Raw genomic sequence first — 25,598 nt, 5'->3', positions numbered from 1 at the left:
CATGTCCTTATCCTCTCCCTGTAGGCCCATGTCCTTACTCTCTTCCTGTAGTCCCATGTTCTTACCCTCTTCCTGTAGGTCCTTACCCTCTTCATGTAGGCCCATGTCCTTACCCTCTCCCTGTAGGTCCTTACCCTCTTCCTGTAGGCCCATGTCCTTACCCTCTTCCTGTAGGTCCATGTCCTTATCCTCTCCCTGTAGGTCCATGTCCTTACCCTCTCCCTGTAGGTCCTTACCCTCTTCCTGTAGGTCCATGTCCTTACCCTCTCCCTGTAGGCCCATGTCCTTACCCTCTTCCTGTAGATCCATGTCCTTATCCTCTCCCTGTAGGTCCATGTCCTTACCCTCTCCCTGTAGGTCCTTACCATCTCCCTGTAGGTCCTTACCCTCTCCCTGTAGGTCCATGTCCTTACCCTCTTCCTGTAGGTCCATGTCCTTACCCTCTCCCTGTAGGTCCTTACCCTCTTCCTGTAGGTCCTTACCCTATCCCTGTAGGTCCTTACCCTCTCCCTGTAGGTCCATGTCCTTACCCTCTTCCTGTAGGTCCTTACCCTCTTCCTGTAAGTCCTTACCCTCTTCCTGTAGGTCCATGTCCTTACCCTCTCCCTGTAGGTCCATGTCCTTATCCTCTCCCTGTAGGTCCATGTCCTTACCCTCTCCCTGTAGGTCCATGTCCTTATCCTCTCCCTGTAGGTCCATGTCCTTATTCTCTCCCTGTAGGTCCATGTCCTTACCCTCTTCCTGTAGGTCCATGTCCTTACCCTCTCCCTGTAGGTCCATGTCCTTACCTTCTTCCTGTAGGTCCATGTCCTTACCCTCTCCCTATAGGTCCTTACCCTCTCCCTGTAGGTCCTTACCCTCTCCCTGTAGGTCCTTATCCTCTCCCTGTAGGTCCATGTCCTTACCCTCTCCCTGTAGGTCCTTACCCTCTCCCTGTAGGTCCTTATCCTCTCCCTGTAGGTCCATGTCCTTACCCTCTCCCTGTAGGTCCTTACCCTCTCCCTGTAGGTCCATGTCCTTACCCTCTCCCTGTAAGTTCTTACCCTCTTCCTGTAGGTCCTTACCCTCTTCATGTAGGTCCATGTCCTTACCCTCTCCCTGTAGGTCCATGTCCTTACCCTCTTCCTGTAGGTCCATGTCCTTACCCTCTTCCTGTAGGTCCATGTCCTTATCCTCTCCCTGTAGGTCCATGTCCTTACCCTCTCCCTGTAGGTCCTTACCCTCTTCATGTAGGTCCATGTCCTTACCCTCTTCCTGTAGGTCCATGTCCTTACCCACTCCCTGTAGGTCCATGTCCTTACCCTCTCCCTGTAGGCCCATGTCCTTACCCTCTCCCTGTAGGTCCTTACCCTCTCCCTGTAGGTCCTTACCCTCTCCCTGTAGGTCCTTACCCTCTCCCTGTAGGTCCTTACCCTCTTCCTGAAGGTCCTTACCCTATTCATGTAGGTCCATGTCCTTACCCTCTCCCTGTAGGTCCATGTCCTTATCCTCTCCCTGTAGGTCCTTAGCCTCTCCCTGTAGGTTCATGTCCTTACCCTCTTCCTGTAGGTCCATGTCCTTACCCTCTCCCTATAGGTCCATGTCCTTACCCTCTCCCTGTAGGTCCATGTCCTTACCCTCTTCATGTAGGTCCATGTCCTTACCCTCTCCCTGTAGGTCCATGTCCTTACCCTCTTCCTGTAGGTCCATGTCCTTACCCTCTTCCTGTAGGTCCATGTCCTTACCCTCTTCCTGTAGGTCCTTATCCTCTCCCTGTAGGTCCTTACCCTCTCCCTATAGGTCCTTACCCTCTCCCTGTAGGTCCTTACCCTCTCCCTGTAGGTCCTTATCCTCTCCCTGTAGGTCCATGTCCTTACCCTCTCCCTGTAGGTCCATGTCCTTACCCTCTCCCTGTAAGTCCTTACCCTCTTCCTGTAGGTCCTTACCCTCTTCATGTAGGTCCTTACCCTCTTCATGTAGGTCCATGTCCTTACCCTCTCCCTGTAGGTCCATGTCCTTACCCTCTTCCTGTAGGTCCATGTCCTTATTCTCTCCCTGTAGGTCCATGTCCTTACCCTCTCCCTGTAGGTCCTTACCCTCTTCATGTAGGTCCATGTCCTTACCCTCTTCCTCTAGGTCCATGTCCTTACCCACTCCCTGTAGGTCCATGTCCTTACCCTCTCCCTGTAGGCCCATGTCCTTACCCTCTCCCTGTAGGTCCTTACCCTCTCCCTGTAGGTCCTTACCCTCTCCCTGTAGGTCCTTACCCTCTTCCTGAAGGTCCTTACCCTATTCATGTAGGTCCATGTCCTTACCCTCTCCCTGTAGGTCCATGTCCTTATCCTCTCCCTGTAGGTCCTTAGCCTCTCCCTGTAGGTTCATGTCCTTACCCTCTTCCTGCAGGTCCTTACCCTCTTCCTGTGGGTCCTTACCCTCTCCCTGTAGGTCCATGTCCTTACCCTCTCCCTGTAGGTCCTTACCCTCTCCCTGTAGGTCCATGTCCTTGCCCTCTTCCTGTAGGTCCATGTCCTTATCCTCTCCCTGTAGGTCCATGTCCTTACCCTCTCCCTGTAGGTCCTTACCCTCTCCCTGTAGGTCCATGTCCTTATCCTCTCCCTGTAGGTCCATGTCCTTACCCTCTCCCTATAGGTCCATGTCCTTACCCTCTTCCTGTAGGTCCATGTCCTTGCCCTCTTCCTGTAGGTCCATGTCCTTACCCTCTTCCTGTAGGTCCTTACCCTCTTCATGTAGGTCCATGTCCTTATCCTCTCCCTGTCTGTCCATGTCCTTACCCTCTCCCTGTAGGTCCTTACCCTCTCCCTGTAGGTCCTTACCCTCTCCCTGTAGGTCCATGTCCTTACCCTCTCCCTGTAGGTCCATGTCCTTACCCTCTTCCTGTAGGTCCTTACCCTCTTCATGTAGGTCCATGTCCTTATCCTCTCCCTGTAGGTCCATGTCCTTACCCTCCCCCTGTAGGTCCTTACCCTCTCCCTGTAGGTCCATGTCCTTATCCTCTCCCTGTAGGTCCTTATCCTCTCCCTGTAGGTCCTTATCCTCTCCCTGTAGGTCCATGTCCTTATCCTCTCCCTGTAGGTCCATGTCCTTACCCTCTCCCTGTAGGTCCATGTCCTTACCCTCTCCCTGTAGGTCCTTACCCTCTCCCTGTAGGTCCTTACCCTCTTCCTGTAGGTCCTTACCCTCTCCCTGTAGGTCCTTACCCTCTTCCTGTAGGTCCTTACCCTCTCCCTGTAGGTCCTTACCCTCTCCCTGTAGGTCCATGTCCTTACCCTCTCCCTGTAGGTCCATGTCCTTACCCTCTCCCTGTAGGTCCATATCCTTACCCTCTCCCTGTAGGTCTTTACCCTCTCCCTGTAGGTACTTACCCTCTTCCTTTAGGTCCTTACCCTCTTCCTGTAGTCCAATGTCCTTACCCTCTCCCTGTAGGTCCTTACCCTCTCCTTGTAGGTCCATGTCCCTATCCTCTCCCTGTAGGTCCATGTCCTTATCCTCTCCCTGTAGGTCCATGTCCTTATCCTCTCCCTGTAGGTCCTTACCCTCTCCCTGTAGGTCCATGTCCTTACCCTCTCCCTGTAGGTCCATGTCCTTACCCTCTCCCTGTAGGTCCATGTCCTTTTCCTCTCCCTGTAGGTCCTTACCCTCTCCCTGTAGGTCCATGTCCTTACCCTCTCCCTGTAGGTCCATGTCCTTACCCTCTCCCTGTAGGTCCATGTCCTTACCCTCTCCCTGTAGGTACATGTCCTTACCCTCTCCCTGTATGTCCTTACCCTCTCCCTGTAGGTCCTTACCCTCTCCCTGTAGGTCCATGTCCTTATCCTCTCCCTGTAGGCCCATGTCCTTACTCTCTTCCTGTAGTCCCATGTTCTTACCCTCTTCCTGTAGGTCCTTACCCTCTTCATGTAGGCCCATGTCCTTACCCTCTCCCTATAGGTCCATGTCCTTACCCTCTCCCTGTAGGTCCATGTCCTTACCCTCTTCATGTAGGTCCATGTCCTTACCCTCTCCCTGTAGGTCCATGTCCTTACCCTCTTCCTGTAGGTCCATGTCCTTACCCTCTTCCTGTAGGTCCATGTCCTTACCCTCTTCCTGTAGGTCCTTATCCTCTCCCTGTAGGTCCTTACCCTCTCCCTATAGGTCCTTACCCTCTCCCTGTAGGTCCTTACCCTCTCCCTGTAGGTCCTTATCCTCTCCTTGTAGGTCCATGTCCTTACCCTCTCCCTGTAGGTCCTTACCCTCTTCCTGTAGGTCCATGTCCTTACCCTCTCCCTGTAGGTCCTTACCCTCTCCCTGTAGGTCCATGTCCTTACCCTCTCCCTGTAGGTCCTTACCCTCTCCCTGTAGGTCCATGTCCTTACCCTCTCCCTGTAGGTCCTTATCCTCTCCCTGTAGGTCCATGTCCTTACCCTCTCCCTGTAGGTCCTTACCCTCTCCCTGTAGGTCCATGTCCTTACCCTCTCCCTGTAAGTCCTTACCCTCTTCCTGTAGGTCCTTACCCTCTTCATGTAGGTCCTTACCCTCTTCATGTAGGTCCATGTCCTTATTCTCTCCCTGTAGGTCCATGTCCTTACCCTCTCCCTGTAGGTCCTTACCCTCTTCATGTAGGTCCATGTCCTTACCCTCTTCATGTAGGTCCATGTCCTTACCCACTCCCTGTAGGTCCATGTCCTTACCCACTCCCTGTAGGTCCATGTCCTTACCCTCTCCCTGTAGGCCCATGTCCTTACCCTCTCCCTGTAGGTCCTTACCCTCTCCCTGTAGGTCCTTACCCTCTCCCTGTAGGTCCTTACCCTCTTCCTGAAGGTCCTTACCCTATTCATGTAGGTCCATGTCCTTACCCTCTCCCTGTAGGTCCATGTCCTTATCCTCTCCCTGTAGGTCCTTAGCCTCTCCCTGTAGGTTCATGTCCTTACCCTCTTCCTGCAGGTCCTTACCCTCTTCCTGTGGGTCCTTACCCTCTCCCTGTAGGTCCATGTCCTTACCCTCTCCCTGTAGGTCCTTACCCTCTCCCTGTAGGTCCATGTCCTTGCCCTCTTCCTGTAGGTCCATGTCCTTATCCTCTCCCTGTAGGTCCATGTCCTTACCCTCTCCCTGTAGGTCCTTACCCTCTCCCTGTAGGTCCATGTCCTCATCCTCTCCCTGTAGGTCCATGTCCTTACCCTCTCCCTATAGGTCCATGTCCTTACCCTCTTCCTGTAGGTCCATGTCCTTGCCCTCTTCCTGTAGGTCCATGTCCTTACCCTCTTCCTGTAGGTCCTTACCCTCTTCATGTAGGTCCATGTCCTTATCCTCTCCCTGTCTGTCCATGTCCTTACCCTCTCCCTGTAGGTCCTTACCCTCTCCCTGTAGGTCCTTACCCTCTCCCTGTAGGTCCATGTCCTTACCCTCTCCCTGTAGGTCCATGTCCTTACCCTCTTCCTGTAGGTCCTTACCCTCTTCATGTAGGTCCATGTCCTTATCCTCTCCCTGTAGGTCCATGTCCTTACCCTCCCCCTGTAGGTCCTTACCCTCTCCCTGTAGGTCCATGTCCTTATCCTCTCTCTGTAGGTCCATGTCCTTATCCTCTCCCTGTAGGTCCATGTCCTTATCCTCTCCCTGTAGGTCCTTATCCTCTCCCTGTAGGTCCTTATCCTCTCCCTGTAGGTCCATGTCCTTATCCTCTCCCTGTAGGTCCATGTCCTTACCCTCTCCCTGTAGGTCCATGTCCTTACCCTCTCCCTGTAGGTCCTTACCCTCTCCCTGTAGGTCCTTACCCTCTTCCTGTAGGTCCTTACCCTCTCCCTGTAGGTCCTTACCCTCTTCCTGTAGGTCCTTACCCTCTCCCTGTAGGTCCTTACCCTCTCCCTGTAGGTCCATGTCCTTACCCTCTCCCTGTAGGTCCATATCCTTACCCTCTCCCTGTAGGTCCTTACCCTCTCCCTGTAGGTACTTACCCTCTTCCTTTAGGTCCTTACCCTCTTCCTGTAGTCCAATGTCCTTACCCTCTCCCTGTAGGTCCTTACCCTCTCCTTGTAGGTCCATGTCCCTATCCTCTCCCTGTAGGTCCATGTCCTTATCCTCTCCCTGTAGGTCCATGTCCTTATCCTCTCCCTGTAGGTCCTTACCCTCTCCCTGTAGGTCCATGTCCTTACCCTCTCCCTGTAGGTCCATGTCCTTACCCTCTCCCTGTAGGTCCATGTCCTTACCCTCTCCCTGTAGGTACATGTCCTTACCCTCTCCCTGTATGTCCTTACCCTCTCCCTGTAGGTCCTTACCCTCTCCCTGTAGGTCCATGTCCTTATCCTCTCCCTGTAGGCCCATGTCCTTACTCTCTTCCTGTAGTCCCATGTTCTTACCCTCTTCTTGTAGGTCCTTACCCTCTTCATGTAGGTCCATGTCCTTACCCTCTCCCTGTAGGTCCTTACCCTCTTCCTGTAGGTCCATGTCCTTACCCTCTTCCTGTAGGCCCATGTCCTTACCCTCTTCCTGTAGGTCCATGTCCTTATCCTCTCCCTGTAGGTCCATGTCCTTACCCTCTCCCTGTAGGTCCTTACCCTCTTCCTGTAGGTCCATGTCCTTACCCTCTTCCTGTAGGCCCATGTCCTTACCCTCTTCCTGTAGATCCATGTCCTTATCCTCTCCCTGTAGGTCCATGTCCTTACCCTCTCCCTGTAGGTCCTTACCATCTCCCTGTAGGTCCTTACCCTCTCCCTGTAGGTCCATGTCCTTACCCTCTTCCTGTAGGTCCATGTCCTTACCCTCTCCCTGTAGGTCCTTACCCTCTTCCTGTAGGTCCTTACCCTATCCCTGTAGGTCCTTACCCTCTCCCTGTAGGTCCATGTCCTTACCCTCTTCCTGTAGGTCCTTACCCTCTTCCTGTAGGTCCTTACCCTCTTCCTGTAGGTCCATGTCCTTACCCTCTCCCTGTAGGTCCATGTCCTTATCCTCTCCCTGTAGGTCCATGTCCTTACCCTCTCCCTGTAGGTCCATGTCCTTACCCTCTCCCTGTAGGTCCATGTCCTTATTCTCTCCCTGTAGGTCCATGTCCTTATTCTCTCCCTGTAGGTCCATGTCCTTACCCTCTTCCTGTAGGTTCATGTCCTTACCCTCTCCCTGTAGGTCCATGTCCTCACCCTCTCCCTGTAGGTCCATGTCCTTACCCTCTTCCTGTAGGTCCATGTCCTTACCCTCTTCCTGTAGGTCCATGTCCTTACCCTCTTCCTGTAGGTCCTTACCCTCTCCCTGTAGGTCCTTACCCTCTCCCTATAGGTCCTTACCCTCTCCCTGTAGGTCCTTACCCTCTCCCTGTAGGTCCTTATCCTCTCCCTGTAGGTCCATGTCCTTACCCTCTCCCTGTAGGTCCTTACCCTCTCCCTGTAGGTCCTTATCCTCTCCCTGTAGGTCCTTACCCTCTCCCTGTAGGTCCATGTCCTTACCCTCTCCCTGTAAGTTCTTACCCTCTTCCTGTAGGTCCTTACCCTCTTCATGTAGGTCCATGTCCTTACCCTCTTCCTGTAGGTCCATGTCCTTATCCTCTCCCTGTAGGTCCATGTCCTTACCCTCTCCCTGTAGGTCCTTACCCTCTTCATGTAGGTCCATGTCCTTACCCTCTTCCTGTAGGTCCATGTCCTTACCCACTCCCTGTAGGTCCATGTCCTTACCCTCTCCCTGTAGGCCCATGTCCTTACCCTCTCCCTGTAGGTCCTTACCCTCTCCCTGTAGGTCCTTACCCTCTCCCTGTAGGTCCTTACCCTCTTCCTGAAGGTCCTTACCCTATTCATGTAGGTCCATGTCCTTACCCTCTCCCTGTAGGTCCATGTCCTTATCCTCTCCCTGTAGGTCCTTAGCCTCTCCCTGTAGGTTCATGTCCTTACCCTCTCCCTGTAGGTCCTTACCCTCTTCCTGCAGGTCCTTACCCTCTCCCTGTAGGTCCTTACCATCTCCCAGTAGGTCCTTACCCTCTCCCTGTAGGTCCATGTCCTTACCCTCTTCCTGTAGGTCCATGTCCTTACCCTCTCCCTGTAGGTCCTTACCCTCTCCCTGTAGGTCCATGTCCTTACCCTCTTCCTGTAGGTCCTTACCCTCTTCCTGTAGGTCCATGTCCTTACCCTCTCCCTGTAGGTCCATGTCCTTACCCTCTCCCTGTAGGTCCATGTCCTTACCCTCTTCCTGTAGGTCCTTACCCTCTTCTTGTAGGTCCATGTCCTTACCCTCTCCCTGTAGGTCCATGTCCTTACCCTCTCCCTGTAGGTCCATGTCCTTACCCTCTCCCTGTAACTCCTTACCCTCTTCCTGTAGGTCCTTACCCTCTCCCTGTAGGTCCAGGTCCTTACCCTCTTCCCGTAGGTTCATGTCCTTACCCTCTCCCTGTAGGTCCATGTCCTTACCCTCTCCCTGTAGGTCCATGTCCTTACCCTCTCCCTGTAACTCCTTACCCTCTTCCTGTAGGTCCTTACCCTCTCCCTGTAGGTCCAGGTCCTTATCCTCTTCCCTGTAGGTCCATGTCCTTACCCTCTCCCTGTAGGTCCATGTCCTTACCCTCTCCCTGTAACTCCTTACCCTCTTCCTGTAGGTCCTTACCCTCTCCCTGTAGGTCCAGGTCCTTATCCTCTTCCCTGTAGGTCCATGTCCTTACCCTCTCCCTGTAGGTCCATGTCCTTACCCTCTTCCTGTAGGTCCATGTTCTTATCCTCTCCCTGTAGGTCCTTACCCTCTCCCTGTAGGTACTTACCCTCTTCCTTTAGGTCCTTACCCTCTTCCTGTAGTCCAATTTCCTTACCCTCTCCCTGTAGGTCCTTACCCTCTCTCTGTAGGTCCATGTCCTTATCCTCCCCCTGTAGGTCCATGTCCTTACCCTCTCCCTGTAGGTCCATGTCCTTATCCTCTCCCTGTAGGTCCATGTCCTTATCCTCTCCCTGTAGGTCCATGTCCTTATCCTCTCCCTGTAGGTCCATGTCCTTATCCTCTCCCTGTAGGTCCTTATCCTCTCCCTGTAGGTCCATGTCCTTACCCTCTCCCTGTAGGTCCATGTCCTTACCCTCTCCCTGTAGGTCCATGTCCTTATCCTCTCCCTGTAGGTCCATGTCCTTACCCTCTTCCTGTAGGTCCTTACCCTCTTCCTGTAGGTCCATGTCCTTATCCTCTCCCTGTAGGTCCATGTCCTTACCCTCTTCCTGTAGGTCCATGTCCTTACCCTCTTCCTGTAGGTCCATGTCCTTACCCTCTTCCTGTAGGTCCTTACCCTCTTCCTGTAGGTCCATGTCCTTACCCTCTCCCTGTAGGTCCATGTCCTTACCCTCTCCCTGTAGGTCCATGTCCTTACCCTCTTCCTGTAGGTCCTTACCCTCTTCCTGTAGGTCCTTATCCTCTCCCTGTAGGTCCATGTCCTTACCCTCTCCCTTACTGCCATTTGTCATCTTCCTGGAATGTTGTAGTTCCTGTATGAAACAGGAAATGAAGATGTGGTTCAGTTTGATTGATCTCATAAAACATTGTCCAATAATGTATTGTGATACTGTAGTCTTGGTAACAGTATCATATAGAATGTTGGACCGCTGTCTTCTTCACATGATATTATACCACAGTCAGTTTTTATTGGTCAGATAAACTTCTGAGAGTTTTTTTACCTCATCTGGACATTCCGACCACCGTGCTGCCTATACTACATTGACTAGTGAGCTCCGGTATTGAGTCTTATTGGCTGAATCATTGACCAATGAGCTCCGGTATTGAGTCTTATTAGCTGAATCATTGACTAGTGAGCTCCGGTATTGAGTCTTACTGGCTGAATCATTGACTAGTGAGCTCCTGTATTGAGTCTTATTGGCTGAATCATTGACTAGTGAGCTCCTGTATTGAGTCTTATTGGCTGAATCATTTAGTAGTGAGCTCCGGTATTGAGTCTTATTGGCTGAATCATTTAGTAGTGAGCTCCGGTATTGTGTCTTATTGGCTGAATCTTTGACTAGTGAGCTCCTGTATTGAGTCTTATTGGCTGAATCATTTAGTAGTGAGTTCCGGTATTGAGTCTTATTGGCTGAATCATTGACTAGTGAGCTCCGGTATTGAGTCTTATTGGCTGAATCATTGACTAGTGAGCTCCTGTATTGAGTCTTATTGGCTGAATCATTGACTAGTGAGCTCCTGTATTGAGTCTTATTGGCCTAATCATTGAAGCATTAACCTATGAGTGATTAGCATATCAATTCACTGACTGTAGCTTCCTGTCATCATAACCAATATGGTTGGGTCCCTATGGGCCCTGGTCAAAAGTAGTGCACTATATAGAGAATAGGGTGCCATAGGGCTCTGGTCCAAAATAGTGCACTATATAGGGACCAGGGTGCCATTTGAGACACGGACAATATAATATATGAAATTCTTGGCTGTGCCGCTCTGTGACATTTCTAAAGCATTCGTCTCTTATAAATCAAATTAAATTTTATTGGTCACATACACATGGTTAACAGATGTTATTGGTCACATACACATGGTTAACAGATGTTATTGGTCACATACACATGGTTAACAGATGTTATTGGTCACATGGTTAGCAGATATTATTGGTCACATGGTTAGCAGATGTTATTGGTCACATACACATGGTTAGCAGATATTATTGGTCACATGGTTAGCAGATGTTATTGGTCACATACACATGGTTAACAGATGTTATTGGTCACATGGTTAGCAGATATTATTGGTCACATGGTTAGCAGATGTTATTGGTCACATACACATGGTTAGCAGATGTTATTGGTCACATACACATGGTTAGCAGATGTTATTGGTCACATGGTTAGCAGATGTTATTGGTCACATACACAGGGTTAGCAGATGTTACTGGTCACATACACATGGTTAGCAGATGTTGATGGTCACATACACATGGTTAGCAGATGTTATTGGTCACATACACATGGTTAGTAGATGTTATTGGTCACATGGTTAACAGATGTTAATGGTCACATGGTTAACAGATGTTATTGGTCACATGGTTAACAGATGTTAATGGTCACATGGTTAACAGATGTTATTGGTCACATGGTTAGCAGATGTTATTGGTCACATGCACATGGTTAGCAGATGTTATTGGTCACATGGTTAGCAGATGTTATTGGTCACATACACATGGTTAGCAGATGTTATTGGTCACATGCACATGGTTAGCAGATGTTAATGGTCACATACACATGGATAACAGATGTTATTTGTCACATGGTTAGCAGATGTTATTGGTCACATACACATGGTTAGCAGATGTTATTGGTCACATGGTTAGCAGATGTTAATGGTCACATGGTTAGCAGATGTTATTGGTCACATGGTTAGCAGATGTTATTGGTCACATACACATGGTTAGCAGATGTTATTGGTCACATGCACATGGTTAGCAGATGTTAATGGTCACATGGTTAGCAGATGTTATTGGTCACCTGGTTAGCAGATGTTATTGGTCACATACACATGGTTAGCAGATGTTATTGGTCACATGCACATGGTTAGCAGATGTTAATGGTCACATGCACATGGTTAGCAGATGTTATTGGTCACATACACATGGTTAGCAGATGTTAATGAGAGTGTAGCGAAATGCTATGTAGAGATTGAGGCGGATTCTGCAACTTCAGGCACTTTGGCCCTGCAAGCTTTCACAAATTAAAACGTATTAAAACACCATTTTAGCAGTATTATAATTGTCTTTAATTTGTTTAGAAACTATATTTGATAATGGCTGTGATCGTACGATTCAGGAATTTATATATTTTTCTCAGACAACAATAGACAAATGTAATTTACATGTAATGTAAAATGTAATTTTCGGTCGAAAATGAAATATTATACAATTAATTTACAACACATTTATTATACATTTGTACGTTAACTTGTATTGAATATTATTTTAAGTGATTTTAAGGTTTTCCTGCTCACCAGCATCAAAGTCAGATGTTTTAAGCTCTTTCACTTGGCAAAGGGAGCACTCTGTTTACATACGCTCTTTCTTCAGGTTCTCACACAGACTCAACTAGGTTCTCACAACACAAAGACTCATTCAGGTTCTCACAGCACACAGACTCATTCAGGTTCTCACAGCACACAGACTCATTCAGGTTCTCACAGCACACAGACTCATTCAGGTTCTCACAACACACAGACTCAACTAGGTTCTCACAACACAAAGACTCATTCAGGTTCTCACAGCACACAGACTCAGTAAGGTTCTCACAGCACACAGACTCATTCAGGTTCTCACAGCACACAGACTCATTCAGGTTCTCACAACACACAGACTCAACTAGGTTCTCACAACACAAAGACTCAGTAAGTTTGTCATTGTTGCTGCAGCTGATCACTTTGTGATGCTGTAGTTTGTCCGCCATGTACTGGATGTCGACGTGAGTTTTGCAGAGGCACGTGTCCCTATCCTGGACCGTTGGCTTGACAACCCAAAAAGGACGTATTTTACAAAATTCATAGTTGGACATTTTCATCTCTGAATATTCCCTCTTAAACTTCTGATAAAGGTTCTGAATCTTGTCATTCAGGAAGCGCTTCTGCTTTTTTTTCTTGTACCTCTGTAGCGATCGTGACGGGAAGAATGTGACCAAAACGCAGCGTGGTAAGTGTTCATGTTATAAATGTAATCAAAACTAAACACTAAACAAAATAACAACGAGGAAGAACGAAAAACGAAACAGTTCTGTCAGGAAATACACACAAAACAGAAAACAACTACCCACAAACACAGGTGGGAAAAGGCTACCTAAGTATGGTTCTCAATCAGAGACAACGATAGACAGCTGCCTCTAATAGAGAACCACACCAAAACACATAGAACTAGACAACATAGAACACAACATAGAATGCCCACCCCAACTCACGCCCTGACCAACCAAAATAGAGACATAAAAAGGATCTCTAAGGTCAGGGCGTGACAACCTCGTTAGTGTGTCCTTTTTCCCCTAATGTTCACTTAGTTACCATGGAAACGTATTGTGACACTGAAGCACATGGCTTTTCCCCTGTTGTTGACATCCTGTTGACATCCTGTTGATAGAATCTAGTGATGTTTCCTCTCTTCTGTTGTTGACATCCTGTTGATAGAATCTAGTGATGTTTCCTCTCTTCTGTTGTTGACATCCTGTTGACATCCTGTTGATAGAATCTAGTGATGTTTCCTCTCTTCTGTTGTTGACATCCTGTTGATAGAATCTAGTGATGTTTCCTCTTCTGTTGCTCTTCTCCTGTTGACATCCTGTTGACATCCTGTTGATAGAATCTAGTGATGTTTCCTCTTCTGTTGTTGACATCCTGTTGATAGAATCTAGTGATGTTTCCTCTTCTGTTGTTGACATCCTGTTGATAGAATCTAGTGATGTTTCCTCTTCTGTTGTTGACATCCTGTTGATAGAATCTAGTGATGTTTCCTCTCTTCTGTTGTTGACATCCTGTTGATAGAATCTAGTGATGTTTCCCCTCTTCTCCTGTTGACATCCTGTTGACATCCTGTTGATAGAATCTAGTGATGTTTCCTCTTCTGTTGTTGACATCCTGTTGACATCCTGTTCATAGAATCTAGTGATGTTTCCTCTTCTGTTGTTGACATCCTGTTGATAGAATCTAGTGATGTTTCCTCTCTTCTGTTGTTGACATCCTGTTGATAGAATCTAGTGATGTTTCCTCTCTTCTGTTGTTGACATCCTGTTGATAGAATCTAGTGATGTTTCCTCTTCTGTTGTTGATCTCCTGTTGACATCCTGTTCATAGAATCTAGTGATGTTTCCTCTCTTCTGTTGCTGACATCCTGTTGATAAAATCTAGTGATGTTTCCTCTTCTGTTGTTGATCTCCTGTTGACATCCTGTTCATAGAATCTAGTGATGTTTCCTCTCTTCTGTTGTTGACATCCTGTTGATAGAATCTAGTGATGTTTCCTCTTCTGTTGTTGACATCCTGTTGATAGAATCTAGTGATGTTTCCTCTTCTGTTGTTGACATCCTGTTGACATCCTGTTGATAGAATCTAGTGATGTTTCCTCTTCTGTTGTTGACATCCTGTTGACATCCTGTTGATAGAATCTAGTGATGTTTCCTCTCTTCTGTTGTTGACATCCTGTTGACATCCTGTTGATAGAATCTAGTGATGTTTCCTCTTCTGTTGTTGACATCCTGTTGATAGAATCTAGTGATGTTTCCTCTTCTGTTGTTGACATCCTGTTGACATCCTGTTGATAGAATCTAGTGATGTTTCCTCTTCTGTTGTTGACATCCTGTTGATAGAATCTAGTGATGTTTCCTCTTCTCCTGTTGACATCCTGTTGATAGAATCTAGTGATGTTTCCTCTTCTGTTGTTGACATCCTGTTGATAGAATCTAGTGATGTTTCCTCTTCTGTTGCTGACATCCTGTTGATAGAATCTAGTGATGTTTCCTCTTCTGTTGTTGACATCCTGTTGATAGAATCTAGTGATGTTTCCTCTTCTGTTGTTGATCTCCTGTTGACATCCTGTTCATAGAATCTAGTGATGTTTCCTCTCTTCTGTTGTTGACATCCTGTTGATAAAATCTAGTGATGTTTCCTCTTCTGTTGTTGATCTCCTGTTGACATCCTGTTCATAGAATCTAGTGATGTTTCCTCTTCTGTTGTTGACATCCTGTTGACATCCTGTTGATAGAATCTAGTGATGTTTCCTCTTCTGTTGCTGGTCTCCTGTTGACATCCTGTTGATAGAATCTAGTGATGTTTCCTCTTCTGTTGTTGACATCCTGTTGACATCCTGTTGATAGAATCTAGTGATGTTTCCTCTCTTCTGTTGTTGACATCCTGTTGATAGAATCTAGTGATGTTTCCTCTTCTGTTGTTGACATCCTGTTGACATCCTGTTGATAGAATCTAGTGATGTTTCCTCTTCTGTTGTTGACATCCTGTTGATAGAATCTAGTGATGTTTCCTCTTCTCCTGTTGACATCCTGTTGATAGAATCTAGTGATGTTTCCTCTTCTGTTGTTGACATCCTGTTGATAGAATCTAGTGATGTTTCCTCTTCTGTTGCTGACATCCTGTTGATAGAATCTAGTGATGTTTCCTCTTCTGTTGTTGACATCCTGTTCATAGAATCTAGTGATGTTTCCTCTCTTCTGTTTTAGTTCTCCTGTTGACATCCTGTTGACATCCTGTTGATAGAATCTAGTGATGTTTCCTCTTCTGTTGTTGACATCCTGTTGATAGAATCTAGTGATGTTTCCTCTTCTGTTGTTGACATCCTGTTGACATCCTGTTGATAGAATCTAGTGATGTTTCCTCTCTTCTGTTGTTGACATCCTGTTGATAGAATCTAGTGATGTTTCCTCTTCTGTTGTTGTTCTCCTGTTGACATCCTGTTGATAGAATCTAGTGATGTTTCCTCTCTTCTGTTGTTGACATCCTGTTGATAGAATCTAGTGATGTTTCCTCTTCTGTTGTTGACATCCTGTTGACATCCTGTTGATAGAATCTAGTGATGTTTCCTCTTCTGTTGTTGACATCCTGTTGACATCCTGTTGATAGAATCTAGTGATGTTTCCTCTCTTCTGTTGTTGACATCCTGTTGATAGAATCTAGTGATGTTTCCTCTTCTGTTGTTGTTCTCCTGTTGACATCCTGTTGATAGAATCTAGTGATGTTTCCTCTCTTCTGTTGTTGACATCCTGTTGATAGAATCTAGTGATGTTTCCTCTTCTGTTGTTGACATCCTGTTGACATCCTGTTGATAGAATCTAGTGATGTTTCCTCTTCTGTTGTTGACATCCTGTTGACATCCTGTTGATAGAATCTAGTGATGTTTCCTCTTCTGTTGTTGACATCCTGTTGACATCCTGTTGATAGAATCTAGTGATGTTTCCTCTTCTGTTGTTGACATCCTGTTGATAGAATCTAGTGATGTTTCCTCTTATGTTGTTGACATCCTGTTGACATCCTGTTGATAGAATCTAGTGATGTTTCCTCTTCTGTTGTTGACATCCTGTTGAAAGAATCTAGTGATGTTTCCTCTTCTGTTGTTGACATCCTGTTGATAGAATCTAGTGATGTTTCCTCTTCTGTTGTTCATCTCCTGTTGACATCCTGTTCATAGAATCTAGTGATGTTTCCTCTCTTCTGTTGTTGACATCCTGTTGATAGAATCTAGTGATGTTTCCTCTTCTGTTGTTGACATCCTGTTGACATCCTGTTCATAGAATCTAGTGATGTTTCCTCTTCTGTTGTTGACATCCTGTTGACATCCTGTTGATAGAATCTAGTGATGTTTCCTCTTCTGTTGTTGACATCCTGTTGATAGAATCTAGTGATGTTTCCTCTTCTGTTGTTGACATCCTGTTGATAGAATCTAGTGATGTTTCCTCTTCTGTTGTTGTTATCCTGTTGACATCCTGTTGATGGAATCTAGTGATGTTTCCTCTTCTGTTGTTGACATCCTGTTGATAGAATCTAGTGATGTTTCCTCTCTTCTGTTGTTGACATCCTGTTGATAAAATCTAGTGATGTTTCCTCTTCTGTTGTTGATCTCCTGTTGACATCCTGTTCATAGAATCTAGTGATGTTTCCTCTTCTGTTGTTGACATCCTGTTGACATCCTGTTGATAGAATCTAGTGATGTTTCCTCTTCTGTTGCTGGTCTCCTGTTGACATCCTGTTGATAGAATCTAGTGATGTTTCCTCTTCTGTTGTTGACATCCTGTTGACATCCTGTTGATAGAATCTAGTGATGTTTCCTCTCTTCTGTTGTTGACATCCTGTTGATAGAATCTAGTGATGTTTCCTCTTCTGTTGTTGACATCCTGTTGACATCCTGTTGATAGAATCTAGTGATGTTTCCTCTTCTGTTGTTGACATCCTGTTGATAGAATCTAGTGATGTTTCCTCTTCTCCTGTTGACATCCTGTTGATAGAATCTAGTGATGTTTCCTCTTCTGTTGTTGACATCCTGTTGATAGAATCTAGTGATGTTTCCTCTTCTGTTGCTGACATCCTGTTGATAGAATCTAGTGATGTTTCCTCTTCTGTTGTTGACATCCTGTTCATAGAATCTAGTGATGTTTCCTCTCTTCTGTTTTAGTTCTCCTGTTGACATCCTGTTGACATCCTGTTGATAGAATCTAGTGATGTTTCCTCTTCTGTTGTTGACATCCTGTTGATAGAATCTAGTGATGTTTCCTCTTCTGTTGTTGACATCCTGTTGACATCCTGTTGATAGAATCTAGTGATGTTTCCTCTCTTCTGTTGTTGACATCCTGTTGATAGAATCTAGTGATGTTTCCTCTTCTGTTGTTGTTCTCCTGTTGACATCCTGTTGATAGAATCTAGTGATGTTTCCTCTCTTCTGTTGTTGACATCCTGTTGATAGAATCTAGTGATGTTTCCTCTTCTGTTGTTGACATCCTGTTGACATCCTGTTGATAGAATCTAGTGATGTTTCCTCTTCTGTTGTTGACATCCTGTTGACATCCTGTTGATAGAATCTAGTGATGTTTCCTCTCTTCTGTTGTTGACATCCTGTTGATAGAATCTAGTGATGTTTCCTCTTCTGTTGTTGTTCTCCTGTTGACATCCTGTTGATAGAATCTAGTGATGTTTCCTCTCTTCTGTTGTTGACATCCTGTTGATAGAATCTAGTGATGTTTCCTCTTCTGTTGTTGACATCCTGTTGACATCCTGTTGATAGAATCTAGTGATGTTTCCTCTTCTGTTGTTGACATCCTGTTGACATCCTGTTGATAGAATCTAGTGATGTTTCCTCTTCTGTTGTTGACATCCTGTTGACATCCTGTTGATAGAATCTAGTGATGTTTCCTCTTCTGTTGTTGACATCCTGTTGATAGAATCTAGTGATGTTTCCTCTTATGTTGTTGACATCCTGTTGACATCCTGTTGATAGAATCTAGTGATGTTTCCTCTTCTGTTGTTGACATCCTGTTGAAAGAATCTAGTGATGTTTCCTCTTCTGTTGTTGACATCCTGTTGATAGAATCTAGTGATGTTTCCTCTTCTGTTGTTCATCTCCTGTTGACATCCTGTTCATAGAATCTAGTGATGTTTCCTCTCTTCTGTTGTTGACATCCTGTTGATAGAATCTAGTGATGTTTCCTCTTCTGTTGTTGACATCCTGTTGACATCCTGTTCATAGAATCTAGTGATGTTTCCTCTTCTGTTGTTGACATCCTGTTGACATCCTGTTGATAGAATCTAGTGATGTTTCCTCTTCTGTTGTTGACATCCTGTTGATAGAATCTAGTGATGTTTCCTCTTCTGTTGTTGACATCCTGTTGATAGAATCTAGTGATGTTTCCTCTTCTGTTGTTGTTATCCTGTTGACATCCTGTTGATGGAATCTAGTGATGTTTCCTCTTCTGTTGTTGACATCCTGTTGATAGAATCTAGTGATGTTTCCTCTCTTCTGTTGTTGACATCCTGTTGATAGAATCTAGTGATGTTTCCTCTTCTGTTGTTGACATCCTGTTGATAGAATCTAGTGATGTTTCCTCTTCTGTTGTTGACATCCTGTTGACATCCTGTTGATAGAATCTAGTGATGTTTCCTCTTCTGTTGTTGACATCCTGTTGATAGAATCTAGTGATGTTTCCTCTTCTGTTGTTGACATCCTGTTGATAGAATCTAGTGATGTTTCCTCTTCTGTTGTTGACATCCTGTTGACATCCTGTTGACATCATGTTGATAGAATCTAGTGATGTTTCCTCTCTTCTGTTGCTGTTCTCCTGTTGACATCCTGTTGATAGAATCTAGTGATGTTCCCTCTTCTGTTGCTGTGCTAACTATGTTACACTGCTTTTTCCTGGAGTATTTAAGAGTTGTTGACCTGTTTTCATTTGCCCTTGTTGTTTTTGCTTGAAAATCCAGATTCTCTGTTTGCAGCTTTGTCCAGGCCATACTTTCTCGTGATGTTGCCTCTGAGCTATTTTTGAAGCCACTTGTTTGTCCTTTGGCACTGGGCATTTTTTTGATACTTTTTGCTTTAGTTCTGCAATGATGGTATTTTGAATCAATAAAATCCTTCTCGTGTTCTTCGGAGTTCCCTTCGTTTGCTGTTTTGTCTTTGGGGAATCATGTCTCTCTATTTTCTTCGTCAGGTGATCATACCTTTTTGGTGTTGTTGTATTTCTCAGCTTTCCGTAAAGTTTTATCAAGTTTTGACATTTGTCATGCACCTCTTTCCAACCTTTTTTCCTTCTAGAAAATATATGACTTCTCATTTCTTCTTTTTTTGCAGACGATGAGAAAAGGGGTATCAGAGAGTGTATCAAGGGGCAGGTAAGGGCAGGTATGTTGGGCTCATGTTCTGTTTCCTGACACGTCTCCATTTTAACGGTATAATATTTAAACGTCTGTCTCGGTTGCGATTCCATTGTCTTCTCTCACCTCTTTGTTCTTTACTTTGTAAGATATCAGAGATAGATTTCACTTCTCCTTTCTGTTTTTTTCTCCTTCCAGTATCTCTTCCTGTCTTTTTTTTTTACAGATGTTCCTGGTATCGTATAGGATTATTTTTAAATTTTGAGAGAAGTGAGAGAGAGAGACAGTGAGAGAGAGAGAGGCAGAGAGAGAGAGGGGCAGAGGTTAGAGAGAGAGAGACAGAGAGAGAGAGAGAGAGAGAGGCAGAGAGAGAGAGAAGCTCAGATTGGTTGTGTAATTGGAGGTTAAATTATCTTCCTTGTTGTCCTCAGTGACTGTATGAGAGCTGTTGTCATCATCCTGCTCATACAGTAGAAACAGACTGCTGAGATCAGATGATAAACTGATTTCACATGATTTATTATCTCTATTTATTTAGTATCTCTGTTTACCCTCTTGGCCAACAAAGGTTAATGTATTCATTCCAGCTTTAGTCAGTGTGGGTCTGCTATGACATGATAGTTTGGCATTGGACACTCTTAAGATTCACAGTCATTTTCCTCCTTACCTGATGAAATACGTTCCTCTGATGAAATAGTTCTTCTCTGCTTCTGCCTTCAGACTCAGCCTCTCGTTCCTCTTCCAACAGCCGGTGAACTCCCAAAACACAGACAAATATAGCAGAGTATCTATAGTGATTTATAGGACCTCTGTGGTGCCAGATATGTCAAGTTGAGGAGAAATGTGCTGTAGCCACAGGGGCGATACAGAAGATCTCGTCACTACATGAAGGTGGTTGGCGGTTGGGGTCACCTGGCCGCGCTCGCCCGGTGCATTCCTGGTCGTCACGGATACAGCTTGTCTCGTAGGCAAACATTAGAACAGGCAAGGGTTTGAAGAGCACGGGGGAAAAATGTCTAGACCGGGATTTAGTTGTGGTAACAATAGTAGAAAACTAACTTTGTTGGCATTTACAAATGTCTTAGATGTAGTGTAGGGTAGTAGAGACATTATAGAGTATATTTATAGTACTGTAGTTAATAGTAGTGACATTATACAGTATATTTATAGTACTGTAGTTAATAGTAGTGACATTATACAGTATATTTATAGTACTGTAGTTAATAGTAGTGATATTATACAATATATTCGTAGTACTGTAGTTAATAGTAGTGACATTATACAGTATATTTATAGTACTGTAGTTAATAGTAGTGATATTATACAGTATATTCATAGTACTGTAGTTAATAGTAGTGACATTATACAGTATATTTATAGTACTGTAGTTAATAGTAGTGACATTATACAGTATATTCATAGTACTGTAGTTAATAGTAGTGACATTATACAGTATATTCATAGTACTGTAGTTAATAGTAGTGATATTATACAGTATATTCATAGTACTGTAGTTAATAGTAGTGATATTATACAGTATATTTATAGTACTGTAGTTAATAGTAGTGATATTATACAGTATATTTATAGTAGGAAACCTTTGTTGATGTACTTTTATAGTTATTCTGAACGTTTGTATCATTGTGTAACTACCTTATTAGAATTGTCTGAGGTGTGTTCAGCGCCCCCTGTGGACACTCATGTACCTCACACTCTGTCGCGGACCCAGAACAACCTCCTCCTCCCTCTTGAAGAAGCTGTGTCTTTCATCATAATGAAACAATCACTTTTCTGTTTAACCTCCGTTGCTGTCTTTCTTAAAACAATTAAAAAAAAAAATGTTTTACAAACATATGAACCAATATTGGACAGATTTTAGTTTCGCTTGCAAGCAGCCATGATCGAACCCAACTTATTTGACTCTCGAATCAACGTGACAGCTCAGTGTAGCAGAGACCTCTTCAAAAAGCTGCAGTTCTGTACGGTACTTTTTCCTGGATTATTGGGTGCGTTCGTTTTGCATCGCCCGGTGCTCCGGTTGGATGGAGATGTGACTTTAGGACCAATGGAAATAGGTAAACCCCCTTCCCGGCTGGAGCACGGCAATGCAAAACAAACGCACCCTCTTTTGACCAACCGCAAAAGGTTCTATACAGGGTACATTTCTGCAGCCGTGTAACAGGTGCAAACCAGAACTGGACGTTGAGCCGCTATTTCTGAACATTTTGAACATCTTGGCATAGTTCTGTTATAATCTCCACCCGGCACAGCCAGAAGAGGACTGGCCACCCCTCATAGCCTGGTTCCTCTCTAGGTTTCTTCCTAGGTTTTGGCCTTTCTAGGGAGTTTTTCCTAGCCACCGTGCTTCTACACCTGCATTACTAGCTGTTTGGGGTTTTAGGCTGGGTTTCTGTACAGCACTTCAAGATATTAGCTGATGTACGAAGGGCTATATAAAATAAACTTGATTGATTGTATGGAAACTGGTATCTGTTGTGTGTTCAGTAACCAGCTGACACAAGATAAAAGAAAGTTGAGTTTCAACTTCATTCCATCTGTTTTTAAGGCAGAGAAAAATAAGAAGCCCACAGAAAACATGTGAAACAGCAGGCTGTGTGAATTAACCCAAGACTCTGACTCTCCACATCTGTATCTACAACTACTGTTGTTTTCATGTCACCATTTAGGGTGGAAAACCGGGACGAAATGTGAACCGAAAACCCCCCCAGACATTATCTAGGAGGAGATAAACTTTAAATATGTCAACTGGGACTCTGTGCTCTGGGGAGAGTCCAAAATGGTCCCCCTATTCCCCCCTGTTCTACCCTGTTCCCCCCCTATTCCCTATAGGGCTCCGGTCTAAAAGTAGTGCACTACATAGGGAATATGGTGCCATTTGGGACACCCTAGTCTCTGTGCCAAAGCCTCAAATTAGATCAGTGTTAGCCCAGCTTGTTCTGGTCTAGTCTGCTTTATCCTGACCAGACAGGACTACTGGTTTAGTCTGCTTTATCCTAACCAGACAGGACTACTGGTTTAGTCTGCTTTATACTGACCAGACAGGACTACTGGTTTAGTCTGCTTTATCCTGACCAGACAGGACTACTGGTTTAGTCTGCTTTATCCTGAGCAGGTAGGACTACTGGTTTAGTCTGCTTTATCCTGACCAGACAGGACTACTGGTTTAGTCTGCTTTATCCTGAGCAGACAGGACTACTGGTTGAGTCTGCTTTATCCTGAGCAGACAGGACTACTGGTTGAGTCTGCTTTATCCTGAGCAGGTAGGACTACTGGTTTAGTCTGCTTTATCCTGAGCAGACAGGACTACTGGTTTAGTCTGCTTTATCCTGACCAGACAGGACTACTGGTTTAGTCTGCTTTATCCTGAGCAGAGAGGACTACTGGTTTAGTCTGCTTTATCCTGAGCAGGCAGGACTACTGGTTTAGTCTGCTTTATCCTGAGCAGGCTTGACTACTGATTTAGTCTCCTTTATCTTGACCAGACAGGACTACTGGCTTAGTCTGCTTTATCCTGAGCAGGCAGGACTACTGGTTTAGTCTGCTTTATCCTGAGCAGGCAGGACTACTGGTTTAGTCTGCTTTATCCTGAGCAGACAGGACTACTGGTCTAGTCTGCTTTATCCTGAGCAGACAGGACTACTGGTTGAGTCTGCTTTATCCTGAGCAGGTAGGACTACTGGTTTAGTCTGCTTTATCCTGAGCAGACATGACTACTGGTTTAGTCTGCTTTATCCTGAGCAGACAGGACTACTGGTTTAGTCTGCTTTATCCTGAGCAGACAGGACTACTGGTTTAGTCTGCTTTATCCTGAGCAGACAGGACTACTGGCTTAGTCTGCTTTATCCTGAACAGGCAGGACTACTGGTTTAGTCTGCTTTATCCTAACCAGACAGGACTACTGGTTTAGTCTGCTTTATCCTGACCAGACAGGACTACTGCCATCACCTTTAGCCTAATGATTCTCATAATGACCACTGAGGTTGGAGGGACTGAGGTTGGGGGGACTGAGGTTGGGGGGACTGAGGTTGGGGGGACTGAGGTTGGGGGGGGACTGAGGTTGGGGAGAGACTGAGGTTGGGGGGACTTAGGTTGGGGGTACTTAGGTTGGGGGTACTGAGGTTGGAGGGACTGAGGTTGGGAGGACTGAGGTTGGGAGGGACTGAGGTTGGAGGGACTGAGGTTGGAGGGACTGAGGTTGGGGGGACTGAGGTTGGGGGGACTGGGGTTGGGGGGACTGGGGTTGGAGGGACTGAGGTTGGGGGGGACTGAGGTTAGGGGGACTGAGGTTGGAGGGACTGAGGTTGGAGGGACTGAGGTTGGAGGGACTGAGGTTGGTGGGACTGGGGTTGGAGGGACTGAGGTTGGGGGAACTGAGGTTGGAGCGACCGAGGTTGGAGCGACCGAGGTTGGAGGGACTGAGGTTGGAGGGACTGGGGTTGGAGCGACTGAGGTTGGAGGGACTGAGGTTGGAGCGACTGAGGTTGGGGGAACTGAGGTTGGAGCGACTGAGGTTGGAGCGACTGAGGTTGGAGGGACTGAGGTTGGAGGGACTGGGGTTGGAGGGACTGAGGTTGGGGGGGACTGAGGTTAGGGGGACTGAGGTTGGAGGGACTGAGGTTGGAGGGACTGAGGTTGGGGGGACTGAGGTTGGGGGGGACTGAGGTTGGAGGGGACTGAGGTTAGGGGGACTGAGGTTGGAGGGACTGGGGTTGGAGGGACTGGGGTTGGAGGGACTGAGGTTGGGGGGACTGAGGTTGGGGGAACTGAGGTTGGAGGGACTGAGGTTGGGGGAACTGAGGTTGGAGGGACTGAGGTTGGAGGGACTGAGGTTGGAGCGACTGAGGTTGGAGCGACTGAGGTTGGAGCGACTGAGGTTGGAGCGACTGAGGTTGGAGCGACTGAGGTTGGGGGGACTGAGGTTGGGGGACTGAGGTTGGGGGGACTGAGGTTGGAGGGACTGAGGTTGGAGCGACTGAGGTTGGATGGACTGAGGTTGGGGGGACTGAGGTTGGAGGGACTGAGATTGGAGGGACTGAGGTTGGGGGGACTGAGGTATGCCTGTTATCTCTCCTGGAGCTGTTGAATCCATGGTTACCTGGTTACTCCTGTTATCTCTCCTGGAGCTGTTGAGTCCATGGTTACCTGGTTACGCCTGGTATCTCTCCTGGAGCTGTTGAGTCCATGGTTACCTGGTTACGCCTGTTATCTCTCCTGGAGCTGTTGAGTCCATGGTTACCTGGTTACGCCTGTTATCTCTCCTGGAGCTGTTGAGTCCATGGTTACCTGGTCACGCCTGTTACCTCTCCTGGAGCTGTTGAGTCCATGGTTACCCGGTTACGCCTGTTATCTCTCCTGGAGCTGTTGAATCCATGGTTACCTGGTTACTCCTGTTGTCTCTCCTGGAGCTGTTGAGTCCATGGTTACCTGGTTCCGCCTGTTATCTCTCCTGGAGCTGTTGAGTCCATGGTTACCTGGTTACGCCTGTTATCTCTCCTGGAGCTGTTGAGTCCATGGTTACCTGGTTACGCCTGTTATCTCTCCTGGAGCTGTTGAGTCCATGGTTACCTGGTCACGCCTGTTACCTCTCCTGGAGCTGTTGAGTCCATGGTTACCTGGTCACGCCTGTTACCTCTCCTGGAGCTGTTGAGTCCATGGTTACCCAGTTACGCCTGTTATCTCTCCTGGAGCTGTTGAGTCCATGGTTACCTGGTTACGCCTGTTATCTCTCCTGGAGCTGTTGAGTCCATGGTTACCTGGTTACGCCTGTTATCTCTCCTGGAGCTGTTGAGTCCATGGTTACCTGGTCACACCTGTTATCTCTCCTGGAGCTGTTGAGTCCATGGTTACTTGGTTACGCCTGTTATCTCTCCTGGAGCTGTTGAGTCCATGGTTACCTGGCTACGCCTGTTATCTCTCCTGGAGCTGTTGAGTCCATGGTTACGCCTGTTATCTCTCCTGGAGCTGTTGAGTCCATGGTTACCTGGTTACGCCTGTTATCTCTCCTGGAGCTGTTGAGTCCATGGTTACCTGGTCACGCCTGTTACCTCTCCTGGAGCTGTTGAGTCCATGGTTACCTGGTTACGCCTGTTATCTCTCCTGGAGCTGTTGAGTCCATGGTTACCTGGTCACACCTGTTATCTCTCCTGGAGCTGTTGAGTCCATGGTTACTTGGTTACGCCTGTTATCTCTCCTGGAGCTGTTGAGTCCATGGTTACCTGGCTACGCCTGTTATCTCTCCTGGAGCTGTTGAGTCCATGGTTACTTGGTTACGCCTGTTATCTCTCCTGGAGCTGTTGAGTCCATGGTTACCTGGTTACGCCT

General features: G+C 46.3%; 1 protein-coding gene across 1 annotated transcript; it reads right to left on the bottom strand.

Annotated features, from left to right (window-relative positions):
• Positions 1-8,570: 8,570 nt before the first annotated feature.
• LOC129854509 (uncharacterized) lies at positions 8,571-20,204 on the bottom strand. Its single transcript, XM_055921627.1, has 2 exons — positions 19,924-20,204; positions 8,571-9,410 (listed from the first exon to the last, which is right to left on the bottom strand). The coding sequence occupies exon 2, from the start codon at positions 9,387-9,389 to the stop codon at positions 8,577-8,579; it is 813 nt and encodes a 270-aa protein (XP_055777602.1). The 5' UTR covers positions 9,390-9,410; positions 19,924-20,204; the 3' UTR covers positions 8,571-8,576.
• Between the last annotated feature and the right edge of the window lie 5,394 nt (positions 20,205-25,598).

This window comes from Salvelinus fontinalis, chromosome 4, assembly GCF_029448725.1.
Source record: "Salvelinus fontinalis isolate EN_2023a chromosome 4, ASM2944872v1, whole genome shotgun sequence".
Taxonomy (NCBI): domain Eukaryota; kingdom Metazoa; phylum Chordata; class Actinopteri; order Salmoniformes; family Salmonidae; genus Salvelinus; species Salvelinus fontinalis.
This window is presented reverse-complemented; position numbering and strand designations above follow the sequence as displayed.